At 35.9% G+C, this 16,538-nt stretch overlaps 1 protein-coding gene across 1 annotated transcript in view; it reads left to right on the top strand.

Moving 5' to 3' along the window:
• The window catches only part of LOC111058092 (26S proteasome non-ATPase regulatory subunit 9), a 28,258-nt gene extending 12,840 nt beyond the window's left edge, over positions 1 to 15,418 (top strand). The window contains exons 4-5 of the mRNA XM_022345592.2: positions 2,255 to 2,415; positions 13,629 to 15,418. Of these exons, the coding sequence (XP_022201284.2) occupies positions 2,255 to 2,415; positions 13,629 to 13,856 (389 nt within the window). The 3' untranslated portion in view covers positions 13,857 to 15,418. The remainder of the gene's footprint in view (positions 1 to 2,254; positions 2,416 to 13,628) is intronic.
• The last annotated feature ends 1,120 nt before the right edge of the window (positions 15,419 to 16,538 follow it).

The following is a 16,538-nucleotide window of genomic DNA, read 5'->3' as shown; positions in this document are numbered from 1 at the left end:
CACAAATCCCATATCTGTAAAAATTTCAGGAGCTCCGCCCCATCTATGCAAAGTTTAATTTTAGATTCCCAATTATCAGGCTTCAGATACAATTTAAACGAGAAAATTGAAGTGGAAAGATTGAGCATAAAAATCTCTACAATTAATGTTCAGTAACATTTTCACCCAAAATTGAAAATAAGCTAGAAATTCAAGAAAATGTGATTATCCAATTGCAAACTGTTGGCAAATGTTGATTCTATTACATGAATTACACTATGAAGAGATAGCAGACTTTGTATGTCTCCAGCGTTATTGCCGTGTCACCAGCTGGCTCAAATCTTTGAATAGTAGACTTGAGATGCGCGTGTACACTAGCGTCAGGTGATTAATTTTCTTAACGGCAAGGAAAGTTGTGTGAGTGCGCCACACCAGTTTTTTTTTATTTTATACACATGAAATTACATCACAACATTTTTCATCTACGTAAACATAACGTCGATGTTTTGCGGCCAGTGCCGGAGTGGCTTGCTTGAAACAGCACCGAATGGCATGACGCGACGGGTGGTGGTGGAAAGCAGTGTTCATTCCCCAATCTGAACCCAAAAACACGGCTGGGTGAGGTAGTGGAAAGGTGGAGGGGAATCGGTTTGCTAACACGAATTTGGTTCACAAACCTGTCTGAACCAAGTTAGCACGAGTTCATCCGAGAATAGCCGAACCTAGCCGAGGCAAGTGAACCATTCGGTAAACCTCGGAATGAATCGTGAGTATTCGTCATTCAGTATCAGTGCAATCTTGAACTTCCTTATAACCAATAAATTTTAATTTGGTGGCAGTAAACAGTAAAAAAGCGGTAAAGAAAGCATGACAGTTTTGAGTATGGTTTCGGGTATACACTGAATACAGTTTTGATAGATTTCACTGTATTTTTCGTTATATAAATTTGTTTTGCGTGTTGAATAATTCAGTAATTTCTAGTGTGTGTCGTGTATTCGTGAATATTCCTAGTATGTCCATTTTCTTTTAGTGAGAGTGTGAATATAATTTATTGTGTTGCCGGAACAGCATTTTGATGAAGAAATATGAATAAGGTTCAATACTTGTTAAAGACAAGCATTATTAATATTGAGAATAGGTGTAAAATGAAACATGATGGTAGATCAACTCCCGAAGTAAAAACCAAATAAGAAAAATATGAACAGGACAAAAAATCTATTTTTTGTAGAAAATATGCTTAATTTTTGGGGGTAATTCCTTAAAATTATTATTGATTACCTTTACACTACTTGATTATGCTCAATACTCCATATCCTCTTGTCCTTTTTCCCCAATAGATCATGAGGTTGAACCCCCAAGCTAAAAGTTCACGAGCCGCTACTGACCCCATCAAGGTGGACTTTTTTCTACAGTTAGAAGATTTTTTTATGATGACTTTGATGGTCTGTGACGCCGCCATCTAAGTAAATTGAGTTTTTTAATTTTGACACGATCTATCCTGGGAATCCTGACAATTTGAGAATAAGTCACTATAAAAAATTAGTCAACGATTGGGTGACTTCCCTAAACCCAGAGGAGCAGGAAGGTATCACCTTACTCTTTCCGATGATTGTACCTTTTTTGGCTAATAATTGTACATTACATAAACATTGAGAGTGAGTAACGAATGTGTGAATGAGTGCGCTTGTTGGATGTGAGTGTTCTCGATCCTTGGTCAAAAAAGCAGGTATTCAACAATTATCGTATCTTTTTTAACGATTTTATTTTGTTCGTCGATCTCACCGTGCTTCCCACTTCGTTTTTAGTTTACCTGATTTGGTTTATTTTATTTCATTCATAATAATACCTCTCTCCAGATTGACTTTTGTTTTATTTGTTACACTAGTTTATTCTTTCTTAAATAATTTTTTTATTGTATTTAGTCATATTTTTCATAGCTATTGTGGATCTCATTTTCAAATTTATACCATGTTTTAAATTCATAAGCCCTATCAACTGACATGAGTCTCACTTCTGGGAAAACTGCAGGAGCTGCGTAATAACAGTAAAAGTTTAATTTAAGATTATGTATATTGGATGCTAGTAGACAACTCGCTCCTCTCTCACAGGCATCTGCCCATAAGAGGAGCCTCCAATGAAACGTATTTTTATTTTTTACATGCAAATATGATTGTATTGTTAATCTTTTTTGGAGAATAAAGAATTTTAATTTCAATTTCAATCCTGTTCTTTGATCATGATATTGGATATTTGGAATTGCATTGTAATGTTTCAGGCTTGAATAACGACTTGAAAGATATGATAGAGACGATTGAGAGAGGCATAAGCAAGTGGCACAAGGAAGAGGCTGACAAGGCATTGTCACCAGCTCGGGTGAATTACACTCCGTTCCTGAGAGTTGGGTCTGTGTCGCCTGGATCCCCAGCTGATATTGATGTAAGTTGTCATTTTACTTTCCTTGCCCTATTGAGCCCTTGTAGAGCATGAGTTACCTGCTAGACTAAAATCTGGTGTGGTCCACTCACACAACTTTCCTTGTTCATTGAACTATAAGCCTCATTATCAAACGAGAATAATTTAGGGGAATAACATAATGACGATTGACGGCAAAATATTTGCTACTACGATCAGACTACTGTATATGTGTATGTACAAATTGTTTTCAGAGTACTTTTTCCTTAATGTAAATTGTGAAATTAGATGATTTTTTTGAAATTCGTCAAAACAGCTGTTCTACAGATGAAATATCTTGACTATGACTGTGTTCTTTTTATAAACTGCTCTACCTACCTACCTCATGCACGAGAAGGAGGTTACAAAGTCCATTTCTTGAGGATTGGGTGGACCCCCATTAGTACCCCAGGAAAAAGACTCATGTCAGTTGATAGAGCTAATAAATAACTATACAGGGTATGGATTTGAAAAAAATCGTTAGAGCCGTTTTTGAGAAAATCGTGAAAAACATGGTTTTTTAGTAACTGACATTTTTCTCAAGAATATTACGGAGCTCCTGCAATTTTCTCAGGATTGAGACTCATGTCGGTTGATAGGGCTTATAAATAGCTATCCATGGCATAAATTTGAAGAAAATCGTTAGAGCCATTTTCGAGAAAACCGTGAAAAACATGGGTTTTTAGTAATTATCCGCCATTTTTCTCAAGAATATTACGGAGCTCCTGAAATTTTCCCTGAAATGAGACTTATGCCAGTTGATAGGGCTTATAAATAGCTATCCATGGTATAAATTTGAAGAAAATCGTTAGAGCCATTTTCGAGAAAAACGTGAAAAACATGGTTTTTTAGTAACTATCCGCCATTTTTTCCGCCATCTTGAATTGAATTTTATTGAATTTCTTATTGTCGGGTCCTCATGGTATAAGGACCTTAAGTTTAAAATTTCAAGTCAATCGGTTAATTAGGAATGTAGTTATCGTGTTCACACACACAGACCAACACCCAAAAATCATGTTTTTGGACTCAGGGGACCTTGAAACGTATAGAAAACTTGAAATCGGGGTACCTTAATTTTTTTTGGATAGCAATACTTTCCTTACCTATGGTAGTAGGGCAAGGAAAGTAATAATATGATAAGGGAAAGAACTGGCTTATACACGTACGGGAATGGAAATTCAAGAATGAAGCAACATCACTCAACTACTCAACTGATTATCTTGAAATTTTGCATAATGTTTCTTAATTTTCTGAGGATGGTTACAGGCCTATTTCAAATTCACAAGTTTTCAATCAGACCCAGGCGGAGCACGGGATACCTGCCAGTAAAAATCAACAATAGTTATTTGTGCATCTAGGGACTAAAGTGCAACTTTTTCTCCCTGAGGGAAACTGTTGTCGCCCGATGGCGTAGCCGAGGGCGACAATTTCCCTGAGGGAGAATAAGTACTTTAGTCCCGTGATGCACACAACATTTTTCCTCCACCTACACCAATACCTATAACAATGAATAATTTTACTACATCTTCAGACAATATGCGAGACAATATGGTAACAGTGACTGCTGTGGCTGCTATAGTGAGCAGAGGTGCAACCAAGCACAACGCGCTAATTATTATTCATTGTTATGGGCAATTATCATTCTTCAATCGCGGCGTTGTCGGACTTCTTCCCATGTTAATCTTATGGGTTTATTTTTACTCCCTTGGGAGTAAAAGTGATCACTTTTCCCGCTGGGAATTATTTTTAGTCCCATGGAAGGAAAAGTAGTACTTTAGTATTCGATTCCAGGGTGTAAAATGAGACTTTTGATAGTAGGTGGAGGAAAACCATATTTTTACTTTCCTTGCCCTATTACCATAGGTAAGGAAAGTATTGCTTTCCAAAAAAATTAAGGTACCCTAATTTCAAGTTTTCTATACGTTTCAAAGTCCCCTGAGTCCAAAAACATGATTTTTGGGTGTTGGTCTGTGTGTGTGAACACGATAACTACATTCCTAATTAACCGATTGACTTGAAATTTCAAACTTAAGGTCCTTATACCATGAGGATCCGACACTAAGAAATTCAATAAAATTCAATTCAAGATGGCGGAAAAAATGGCGGATAATCACTAAAAAACCATGTTTTTTACGGTTTTCTCGAAAACGGCTCTAACGATTTTCTTGAAATTAATACCATGGATAGCTATTTATAAGCACTATCAACTGACATGAGTCTCATTTCTGGGAAAATTGCAGGAGCTCCGTAATATTCTTGAGAAAAATGGCGGATAATCACTAAAAAACCATGTTTTTCACGGTTTTCTCGAAAACGGCTCTAACGATTTTTTTCAAATTTATACCATGGATAGCTATTTATGAGCCCTATCAACTGACATAAGTCTCATTTCTGGGAAAATTGCAGGAGCTCCGTAATATTCTTGAGAAAAATGGCGGATAATCACTAAAAAACAATGTTTTTCACGGTTTTCTCGAAAATGGCTCTAACGATTTTCTTCAAATTTATGCCATGGATAGCTATTCATGAGCTATTTATCGATTGACATGAGTCTCATTTCTGGGAAAATTGCAGGAGCTCCGTAATACTCTTAGAAAAATGGCGGATAATCACTAAAAAAACATGTTTTTCACGGTTTTCTCGAAAACTGCTCTAACGATTTTCTTCAAATTTATACCATGAATATTTATAAGCTATTCATATAATAAGCTATAAATATAATTTAATAGCTATTCATAAGCCCTATCGACTGACATGAGTCTCATTTCTGGGAAAATTGCAGGAGCTCCGTAATATTCTTGAGAAAAATGGCGGATAATCACTAAAAAACCATGTTTTTCACGGTTTTCTCGAAAACGGCTCTAACGATTTCTTTCAAATTTATACCATGGATAGCTATTTATGAGCCCTATCAACTGACATAAGTCTCATTTCTGGGAAAATTGCAGGAGCTCCGTAATATTCTTGAGAAAAATGGCGGATAATCACTAAAAAACAATGTTTTTCACGGTTTTCTCGAAAATAGCTCTAACGATTTTCTTCAAATTTATGCCATGGATAGCTATTCATGAGCTATTTATCGATTGACATGAGTCTCATTTCTGGGAAAATTGCAGGAGCTCCGTAATACTCTTAGAAAAATGGCGGATAATCACTAAAAAAACATGTTTTTCACGGTTTTCTCGAAAACTGCTCTAACGATTTTCTTCAAATTTATACCATGAATATTTATAAGCTATTCATATAATAAGCTATAAATATAATTTAATAGCTATTCATAAGCCCTATCGACTGACATGAGTCTCATTTCTGGGAAAATTGCAGGAGCTCCGTAATACTCTTGAGAAAAATGGCGGATAATTACTAAAAAACCATGTTTTCACGATTTTCTCAAAAATGACGACCGATTTTTTTTCAAATTCATACCCTGTATAGTTATTTATCAGCTCTATTAACTGGCATGAGTCTCCTTTCTGGGAAAGTAATGGGGGTCCACCCCATCCTTGAGAAATGGACTTTGTAACCTCCTTCTCGTGCATGAGGTAGGTAGGTAGAGCAGTTCATAAAAAGAACACATAGTCGAGATATTTCATCTGTAGAACAGCTGTTTCGACGACTTTTAAAAAATATCATCGAGTTTCACAATTTACACAAAGGAAAAAGTACTCTGAAAACAATTATATAGGCCTATATACACATATACAGTAGTCTGATCGTAGTTTCAAATATGCTGCTGCCAATCGTCATTATGTTATTCCCCTAAATTATTCTCCTTTAAGAATGGGGCTTACAGTTCAATGAGCAAGGAAAGTTGTATGAGTGCGCCACACCAGATTTTTACTTTCCTTGCCCCATTACCATAGGTAAGGAAAGTATTGCTTTCCGATAAAAATTAAGGTACCCAAATTTCTATACGTTTCAAGGTCCCCGGAGTTCAAAAAAGTGGGTTTTGGGTATTGGTCTATTGGTATTTGTGTGTGTGTGTGTGTGTGTGTGTATGAGTGTATGTGCGTCTGTGTACACGATATCTCACCTCACAATTAACGGAATGACTTGAAATTTGGAACATATTAAGGTCCTTACAATATAAGGATCCGACACGAACAATTTCAATCAAATGCAAATCAAGATGGCGACAAAAATATTGTCAAAAACAAGGTTTTTCGCGATTTTCTCGATAACGGCTCCAACGATTTTGATCAAATTCATACCCAAAAAAGTCATTGATAAGCTCTACCACCTGCCACAAGTCTCATATCTGTAGAAATTTCAGGAGCTTCGCCTCATCTATGCAAAGTTTGATTTCAGATTCCCAATTATCAGAGTTCAGATAAAATTTGAACAAAAAATTTCAGGTGGAAAAGATTGAGCATGGACATCTCTTCAATTAATGTTCAGTAACATTTTCACCTAAAATTGAAAATAAGCTCGAAATTTGAGAAAATGTTATTATTTCAATTGCAAACTGTTGGCAACTGTTGATTCTATCAGATCATTCACTATGAAGAGATAGCAGACTTTGTATGTCTCCAGCGTTATTGCCCTGTCACCAGCTGGCTCAAATCTTTGAATAGTAGACTTAAGATGCGCGTGTACACTAGCGTCAGGTGATTAATTTTCATAACGGCAAGGAAAGTTGTGTGAGTGCGCCACACCAGATTTTTTCAAAAGTATTTCACAATTTTCAATATATCTAAACTCCAGTTGAATTAATGCTAAGTGTGTCTTGAGTTTTTTTTTTTTAATTTCGTCCATCAATTCTATAAAAATGTTAGGCTATGTACATCGAAACCAGCTATATACAACAACCATGGAGAAAAGATAGCTTAAGGTGGTACCGAACGATTCCCTAACAAAGAAAGGAATAGATGCTCGTCCATTGCAACAGGTTCATGCGGCCGTCTCCGCCGATAATTTTTTCGTCCCGAATTGAATGGGATTATCCGGCCAAACTAACTAGTCGAGCTGAGACAACAAAGTGTTCCTAACCTAAAATTGTTTCACAGTCTTGTTTGTTTTTTGAAGTTGTTCTGTTTCATAAAGTTGTAACTATGAACAATGAAAAGTTGATAAGTTTGGATCAAGAGCATTTTCCATTGTGGGATATGCGAGACAAAAGATATCATCGTCGTGATGATTCAAAGGAATCTGTGAACAAAGATTGCTGAACAAATAAGATTATTGTAATAAATAACTAATTTAGTGGATATTTGTTTTTTAAATTTTCAAAATCTCAATATAATCATTGTTTATGAAACATTTTGGTGGCTATGATAGTAGTTAATTCAATAATTGGCAACTAGACTGACGTTATCGGTTCCAATGGACGACCATATTCGGCCGAACGGATCGGTTGAATACGGTTCCATGACGGCCCTTAAGTGGTGATATCCCAGGGCATAGGTCGTTTATGTTCCAGATTTCAAGCCGATTTTTTGGTAACTCAAGCCGACTACTGTCTATTATTACTGTTTTGGCCGGTGAAAGTATAGGAATGGCACTGTATGAGGGACTACCAGCGTCACGAAAAATAACGTTTCTGGAATTTAGTAAAACTATGAATAATTAATAATAGATTCATACAATCGATTATGTGAATCATCTTTTTGTGTAGTTGAGAAGTTGTTATTGTGGTAATTATTCATATTGAATGAAAAAGACTAAGAAATTGTCGAAAAACCACTGATTTATTGATAATTAGAAAGACCGGTTTCGGTTATTACACCATTGTCAATCTCTGTTGAACTAAAACTAAATACAAGAGCAGCAGAATTTATACTAGTAGGCGAGTACTGCTATTGGTCGAAGGCATGAACGCCTGCCATTGGCCTAGCTAGACAGTCTCCTCCACCTCAACGGTGTGACAAAATGGCGGCTTTAGCAACAGAATCGCCATGATAATAAATTTGATTCTGTTGCTTAAGCCGCCATTTTGTCACACCGTTGAGGGGGAGGAGACTGTCTAGCTAGTCCAATGGCAGGCGCTCATGCCCTCGACCAATAGCAGTACTCGCCTACTAGTATAAATTCTGCTGCTCTTGTATTTAGTTTTAGTTTATCAGAGATTGACAATGGTGTAATAACCGAAACCGGTCTTTCTAATTATCAATAAATCAGTGGTTTTTGACAATTTCTTAGTCTTTTTCATTCAATGTGAATCATCTATTGTCTATAGTGAGGTCCACGTTATAATGGCAGTGGAGGAAAATAGGGGAGCATCGTTTCAAGTGGAAAAGATTGAGCATGAGAATCTATACAATTAATGTCTTGTAACATTTTCACCTAAAATTGAAAATAAGCTCGAAATTTGAGAAAATGTTATTATTTCAATTGCAAACTGTTGGCAACTGTTGATTCTATAAAATCATTCACTATGAAGAGATAGCAGACTTTGTATGTCTCCAGCGTTATTGCCCTGTCACCAGCTGGCTCAAATCTTTGAATAGTAGACTTAAGATGCGCGTGTACACTAGCGTCAGGTGATTAATTTTCATAACGGCAAGGAAAGTTGTGTGAGTGCGCCACACCAGATTTTTTCAAAAGTATTTCACAATTTTCAATATATCTAAACTCCAGTTGAATTAATGCTAAGTGTGTCTTGAGTTTTTTTTTTTTAATTTCGTCCATCAATTCTATAAAAATGTTAGGCTATGTACATCGAAACCAGCTATATACAACAACCATGGAGAAAAGATAGCTTAAGGTGGTACCGAACGATTCCCTAACAAAGAAAGGAATAGATGCTCGTCCATTGCAACAGGTTCATGCGGCCGTCTCCGGCCGATAATTTTTTCGTCCCGAATTGAATGGGATTATCCGGCCAAACTAACTAGTCGAGCTGAGACAACAAAGTGTTCCTAACCTAAAATTGTTTCACAGTCTTGTTTGTTTTTTGAAGTTGTTCTGTTTCATAAAGTTGTAACTATGAACAATGAAAAGTTGATAAGTTTGGATCAAGAGCATTTTCCATTGTGGGATATGCGAGACAAAAGATATCATCGTCGTGATGATTCAAAGGAATCTGTGAACAAAGATTGCTGAACAAATAAGATTATTGTAATAAATAACTAATTTAGTGGATATTTGTTTTTTAAATTTTCAAAATCTCAATATAATCATTGTTTATGAAACATTTTGGTGGCTATGATAGTAGTTAATTCAATAATTGGCAACTAGACTGACGTTATCGGTTCCAATGGACGACCATATTCGGCCGAACGGATCGGTTGAATACGGTTCCATGACGGCCCTTAAGTGGTGATATCCCAGGGCATAGGTCGTTTATGTTCCAGATTTCAAGCCGATTTTTTGGTAACTCAAGCCGACTACTGTCTATTATTACTGTTTTGGCCGGGTGAAAGTATAGGAATGGCACTGTATGAGGGACTACCAGCGTCACGAAAAATAACGTTTCTGGAATTTAGTAAAACTATGAATAATTAAATAATAGATTCATACAATCGATTATGTGAATCATCTTTTTGTGTAGTTGAGAAGTTGTTATTGTGGTAATTATTCATATTGAATGAAAAAGACTAAGAAATTGTCGAAAAACCACTGATTTATTGATAATTAGAAAGACCGGTTTCGGTTATTACACCATTGTCAATCTCTGTTGAACTAAAACTAAATACAAGAGCAGCAGAATTTATACTAGTAGGCGAGTACTGCTATTGGTCGAAGGCATGAACGCCTGCCATTGGCCTAGCTAGACAGTCTCCTCCACCTCAACGGTGTGACAAAATGGCGGCTTTAGCAACAGAATCGCCATGATAATAAATTTGATTCTGTTGCTTAAGCCGCCATTTTGTCACACCGTTGAGGGGGAGGAGACTGTCTAGCTAGTCCAATGGCAGGCGTTCATGCCCTCGACCAATAGCAGTACTCGCCTACTAGTATAAATTCTGCTGCTCTTGTATTTAGTTTTAGTTTATCAGAGATTGACAATGGTGTAATAACCGAAACTGATCTTTCTAATTATCAATAAATCAGTGGTTTTTTGACAATTTCTTAGTCTTTTTCATTCAATGTGAATCATCTATTGTCTAGAGTGAGGTCCACGTTATAATGGCAGTGGAAGAAGATAGGAGAGCTTCATTTCAAGCGGAAAAGATTAAGCATGAAAATCTATACAATTAATGTCTTGTAACATTTTAACCTAAAATTGAAAATAAGCTCGATTCGAGAAAATGTGATTATTCAATTGCAAACTGTTTGCAACTGTTGATTCTATTATTTATTTATTTACAATGCAAATAACACTAATGTAATATAACATTGAAAGAGAAAATAATAAGGTAGTCCTAGTGCTATTTTTCTTCCAAATTTATATGTGACAAAGTCCAAGATAAGGTTAGAATTTCACGTGTACAATTTTTATAAAATTTTGGCCCAAAATAAACATTAAAACTATAAATTTTGAATTTAGATGGCTTAAATTGATAAATTAATTAGAAATATTCCACTCAATTACCACTTTTAACGAATAATATTGAGTTATTTAAGAAATTTGGAACTATTCAAGAAACACAAACTCGTAAACACTAGAGCTCAGCTGAGCTAAAATCATTCACTATGAAGAGAGAGCAGACCTCGTGTGTCTCCAGCGTTTTGTCCTGTCACCAGCTGGCTCAGGTCTTTAAATAGTAGACTTGTGATGCGCGTGAACACTAGCGTCAGGGGATCAATTTTCATAACGGCAAGAAAAGTTGTGTGAGTGCACCACACCATAGCCACCTCTAATACAAGACAGCGGCCTAAGATATTACAACGTCGCAGTGTAGGCCTAGAATCTAATACATGATTAGTGGAAAAGATCAGCTGGTATTTTTAAAATCTTTTTCACCAATCATGTATAAAGGTACGTACAGACTGTCGCTCTGCTCCGCAACCGAACGTCACTCCAGCAGAGCGATTGATGATCGACCGGCGAGCAACAGTGGTTCGACCGGAGAACGCGAGAAGATCTAACATCTTCCGTAACGTTCATGATGGGTGCGTGGGCGGTGCGACTGTGGTTCGATGGTGGTACGAGGGCGGTACGAGGGAGGAGCGTGCTCGGTGCGGGTTGGAAGCACTAATATGTGTACGCAGCTTTAGATTCTAGGCCTACACTGCGACGTTGCAATATCGTAGGCCTCGGCCTTGTATTAGAGATGGCTATGACCACACCAGATTTTTACAAATTAATCTACCATTTTTTTTTGTTCCATCGAGTTTTTTTTGTTCTCACACAACTATGATTGGTCTCTAGTTGGTAATAATAAACTAAACTCGATTACAATAATAATCGTATTTTGCGTGCTAAAAACAAGCCAAGGGAATTGTGGTCAATAGTCAGAGAGAATTTGAATAGGAATGAAGTAGCTAAAGGTGATAAAATATCTAGTCATACACCAGATGGTTTCAATGATTTTTTTATTGACAGTATAGATGAAAAATTGCGTTCAATAGCAGATCCTGTCCATGACGTTTTTCATTATCTTGACAATTACAAAAATTCAATGCCAAACTCTTCAAAACCCTCTTTCTCTTTTCATCTTACTAGTGTTGAGCAGGTTCATAGTGTAATACTATCCTTAAAGAATAGTGCTTGTCTTGATGTGTATTGCTTGAATTCTTACTTGTTGAAACTGGCTTCTCCCCATATTTGTGAAGTTCTGTGCTCTCTGTTTAATGATTGTATTCTTGATGGCGTTTTTCCTAATTGCTTAAAAATTGTCAAAATAATTCCTCTTTTCAAGAAAGGTTCTGCAAGTGAGTATAATAATTTTAGACCGATTTCTATCATTCCAGTTATTTCTAAAATCTTTGAGGTAATTTTGTATTGTCAGATTGTTGAGTTTTTTGAAAATAACTCATTGTTCTCCGATAGTCAATTTGGGTTCAGACCTAATAGAAGCACAAATACAGCTATATCTGAATTCATGGAAAACTGTATCTATTCTATTGATGAGAAGTGTAATCTACTAGGCAGCTTCTATGACATGAGCCGAGCTTTTGATACAATATCTCATCCCATCTTATTACAAAAGCTCAAATTCTATGGTTTTGATGACATGTCAACCAATATAATTGCCTCTTACTTGAGTGATAGATTCCAATCTGTTTTTTATGATGGCTGTTTTTCTAATTATTTAAAAGTGTTATCAGGTGTTCCACAGGGTTCCACACTAGGTCCTATCCTCTTCATTATATATGTTAATGATCTTCCTGCAGCAATCAGTTGTAAAAATGTAAAACCATTCATGTTTGCTGATGATTTAGCTGTTCAAATAAAAAATAATGGTCTTTCTGGTAGCTTACATACGGTTAATGAAATAATTGAAGATTGGACAGCTTCTAATTCATTGTGTCTCAATAAGGACAAAACTCAACTTTTGGAATTTGGATTTAGATTGCAACCTGACAATGCAAAATTTCTCGGTATTACAGTTCAAAGCAATTTAAAATGGGGCTTACACATCAAAATATTATGTGGCAAACTGTCGAAGGGAATTTTTATGTTAAATAGATTAAAGTTCATTGTTGATAAGAGTGTTTTAATTTCAGTGTATTTTGCTTATCTTCATTCCCATTTGTATTATGGTGTTGTTGCCTGGGGTAATGATACGAATGTAAATAAACTATTTGTGTTACAGAAACGAGCAGTAAGGGTCATTGCTAATGTGAATAGCCGTTTTCACTGTGTAGATTTATTTAAAAAATTCAAGATTTTGACAGTACCAGCTATTTACATTCTTTAATGTCTTATGTATGTAAAAATTAATTTAGCAAGTATTTCTGTAAATAGCAACGTTCACAATCATTACACTAGAAATTCTGAATCGCTTAGAGTGAACCAGTGCAATTATGCAAATACATTGAACTGTTTTAAGGAGTTCGGTATAAGAGCTTATAATAAGCTTCCTGCACATTTAAAAGAGCTAGAAGTTGGTAATTTTAAAAGAGCAATGAAAAAAGATGTTAATAGAAATATGTCCTTATAGAAAAGAGGAGTTTCTAATTTGAGGGTATTTTGTTTGATGTTTGTATGCTTGTGTTTGAATTTTTATTTCTATGAATGTAAATACTTTTTATTTACCATGTTAAATTTATTATGACGATGCTATGCATTTGTATATAAATGTTTTTCGCAATAAAGAAATCTTGAATCTTGAATCTTGATTGAAATAATTGGGAATTCTCTAATTTTTCAGGGCTTGAGAGCTGGCGACCTGTTACTGGAGATAGGCACAGTTAATGGCACTAACTACTCGACGATGGCTGATGTTGGCAGAGTCGTCGAGCATTCCATTGAAAAGGCGTTGGAGGTCAGAGTGTTGAGGCATGGCCGCAGCGTCAACCTGCTATTGGTACCAAAGCCTTGGAGTGGACAAGGAAATCTGGGGTGTGTCTTTCTACCCCTCGAAGCCATTGAACGTTGAAATTTCCTCCAGTTGACCCGTAAATACTTGATTTTTTATTATTTATGATCCAAAAATTTGATGATAACCGCCCGTAAATAAGTGGGCTTTCTGTTACAAAAATTAGATGATAACCGCCCGTAAATCAGTGGGTCTTTATGTTATTGAAAAAAATTAAAAATATAATATCAAAATCTAATGATAACCCCGTAAATAAGTGTGGTTCTTTCAGTTTCAAAAATTTGATGATCCCTCTTCAAACTTTTCCCTCTATACACTTTTTTGAGCATTCATTGCCTGAACTAGTTATTATGTGTCTACGTTCAAGATAAAATGATTGTTAGGGCCGGTTTCCGAGCTCGGGATTTAGGTAAGTTCTAGACTTTAAACAGCTGGAGTCAGAAAATTGGCTTTCCAAAACGGGGCGTAGTCGCAGTTTTTATGATAATCTTTATTTTCTTATTTCAATAATAATTGGAAACGTTTTTCCTTGACGAAATGAAACATTCCTAAATAATTCAAAAAGCTGAAACTTTACACTACTATTTTCTCATTATTTCATTTTGTGTTCAATTTTCTAGTTTTTCAAATTTTAATTTAAACGTGACTTTGACTATTTGCTATGCTAAGACTAGTATGAGAATTTTCTGACTCCAGCTGTTTAAAGTCTTGAACTTGGCTAAATCCTGAGCTCGGGAACCGGCTCTTAAGGTGCGTATATGAACACGGGTATTTCACTTTTAATCAGCTGATGCTAACCTTTTTGTATCTGTATCTTACTGTTTCTATACAAATAATACATACATAACTAGTAGTTCTGCGAACAGTAGACCTCGCTCATGAATACAACTTTCAATCTAATGAGAAGGGCCAGTACAGTAAGTACAGTATATTGTGAAGATTTAGCCATGTCATCTATTATTTCCCCCATTTCCCCAAGTGCCAGAGACACTGTTTCCCGGCGGACTTACCAAGGAGGTACCTTTATATCGTCTCCATATTTACAATATTAGCATATATTACAACTTTTCTAATGATTAATTATAAGAAATCGGTCAACTGACGGAAAAATGGAATATGCAGTAGGCAATTTAGATGATGAATCGTCTCACAGACGATGGTGAGACGGAAAATAATTCTAAATAAGATGGGTTTGTTGGTGACAATGACAGGAGGTTGCTAATGATGTTTTTCATGAAAAGTGGATTCAATGTTATGGCTTGTTATACCTATGCAGAATGTTAATGCTCACAAATCTGTTTCCGATCTCATACCTTTTCTCAAACCGATCTCAAAATTTTTCTCATGATGAAAAGTTGAATGCGCGTGTTCATTGCGCATCAGTTTGTAAGCACCTTCACGTTTCTACCAGAACCTCCTATATATAGTAAGTCCTACTTCTACTCTTAAGCAGGCGCCACACTCTTGCAAAGTATACATGTATTAATTATTACAGCAACTTACAAGTTTGTTTAATGTAATCTTGGAAACTATCAATAAATAACATAACTAATGAATTTATTATGACAAGAATAAGTGTTCAAAATAAGTGTTTGTGACAAATTAAAATAATTTTTCCTCCACCTACTGTCTAAAGTACTTACTTTACTCCCTGAAACCTAATACTTAAGTGTCACTTTTTCGCTCTCGGTAGTAAAAAACAGAAAAACTCCCTAGGGAGTAAAAGTGACTCCATTTAAATAACATGGGGAGCATCTCTATTTTGAAACTTACATTGTAATAGGTTAGAAGGTCTAAGCTCAGATGAGAAAGCATAATAGAGGTGTCTGTCATTGAGTCAACTGAATTCAATACCACAACCAGAAATTTGATTAACTTATGAAATATATGTTTGTTTGATAATTATTATATTCTTAATATTAGTAGACGATAAAAATTTATACAATTTTTAAAATATTTTATTCTATTCAAAATACCAGCCAACAAATATTTTTGATCTGCAATTCAAATCTGAACCGCGTGATCTGGAGTCAGCCATTTTTGGTAGCTGCTCAGCTGATATAATTGTTTCAACTTTTGCCGATAGATAGCGCAATCGGCAGTGCCAATCAGACGACCGGTTTTTAGGTTTTAGATTTAGGTTATGTTGTTAGGAATCATTGTCACCAATACGTAAGTTATTAGAATGATTTTATCTGCAGTTTCTATAAAAAAAATGTAGATGGAGGAAAAATGTTGTGTACATCACGAGCGAAAAATACTTTTTCTCCCTCAGGAAAATTGCTGCCCTCGGCTTCGCCTCGGGCTTCAAACTTTTTCCCACAGGGAGAAAAAGTCGTACTTTTCACTCTAGATATACAAATAACTATTATTCAACATTAAACAAAACAACCATTCATTTAAATCATTTCCAGTGCTCAATTCAAAATCAAAACATTCTATTTCTCAGAATGTTACTTACAAAATTAAAGCTACATTTAGACGGGCTACACACTGGTGTCGCAAGACACGCGTCTTAAGACGCGTGTCGTGTCTTATCAAGTTTCATGAGACATGCATGTCTTTTGCATGTCTCTGTCGCTTGTCGCATGTCTCGTGATTTTCGTTTACAAAGCTGTATTACAGACTGAGCATGAGCAGTGACAAACAGTGCTCAGTGCTGGCAGTAGACAGTGGCTGGAGCTCATGCGCGGAGTGATATCTCACGCGACATGTGTCGCATGAAACCGGTTCCATGCGAAA

This window comes from Nilaparvata lugens, chromosome 4 (assembly GCF_014356525.2).
Source record: "Nilaparvata lugens isolate BPH chromosome 4, ASM1435652v1, whole genome shotgun sequence".
NCBI classification, from domain to species: domain Eukaryota; kingdom Metazoa; phylum Arthropoda; class Insecta; order Hemiptera; family Delphacidae; genus Nilaparvata; species Nilaparvata lugens.
The sequence above is the reverse complement of the archived record's forward strand: the minus strand, read 5'-3'. Positions and strand labels throughout refer to the sequence as shown.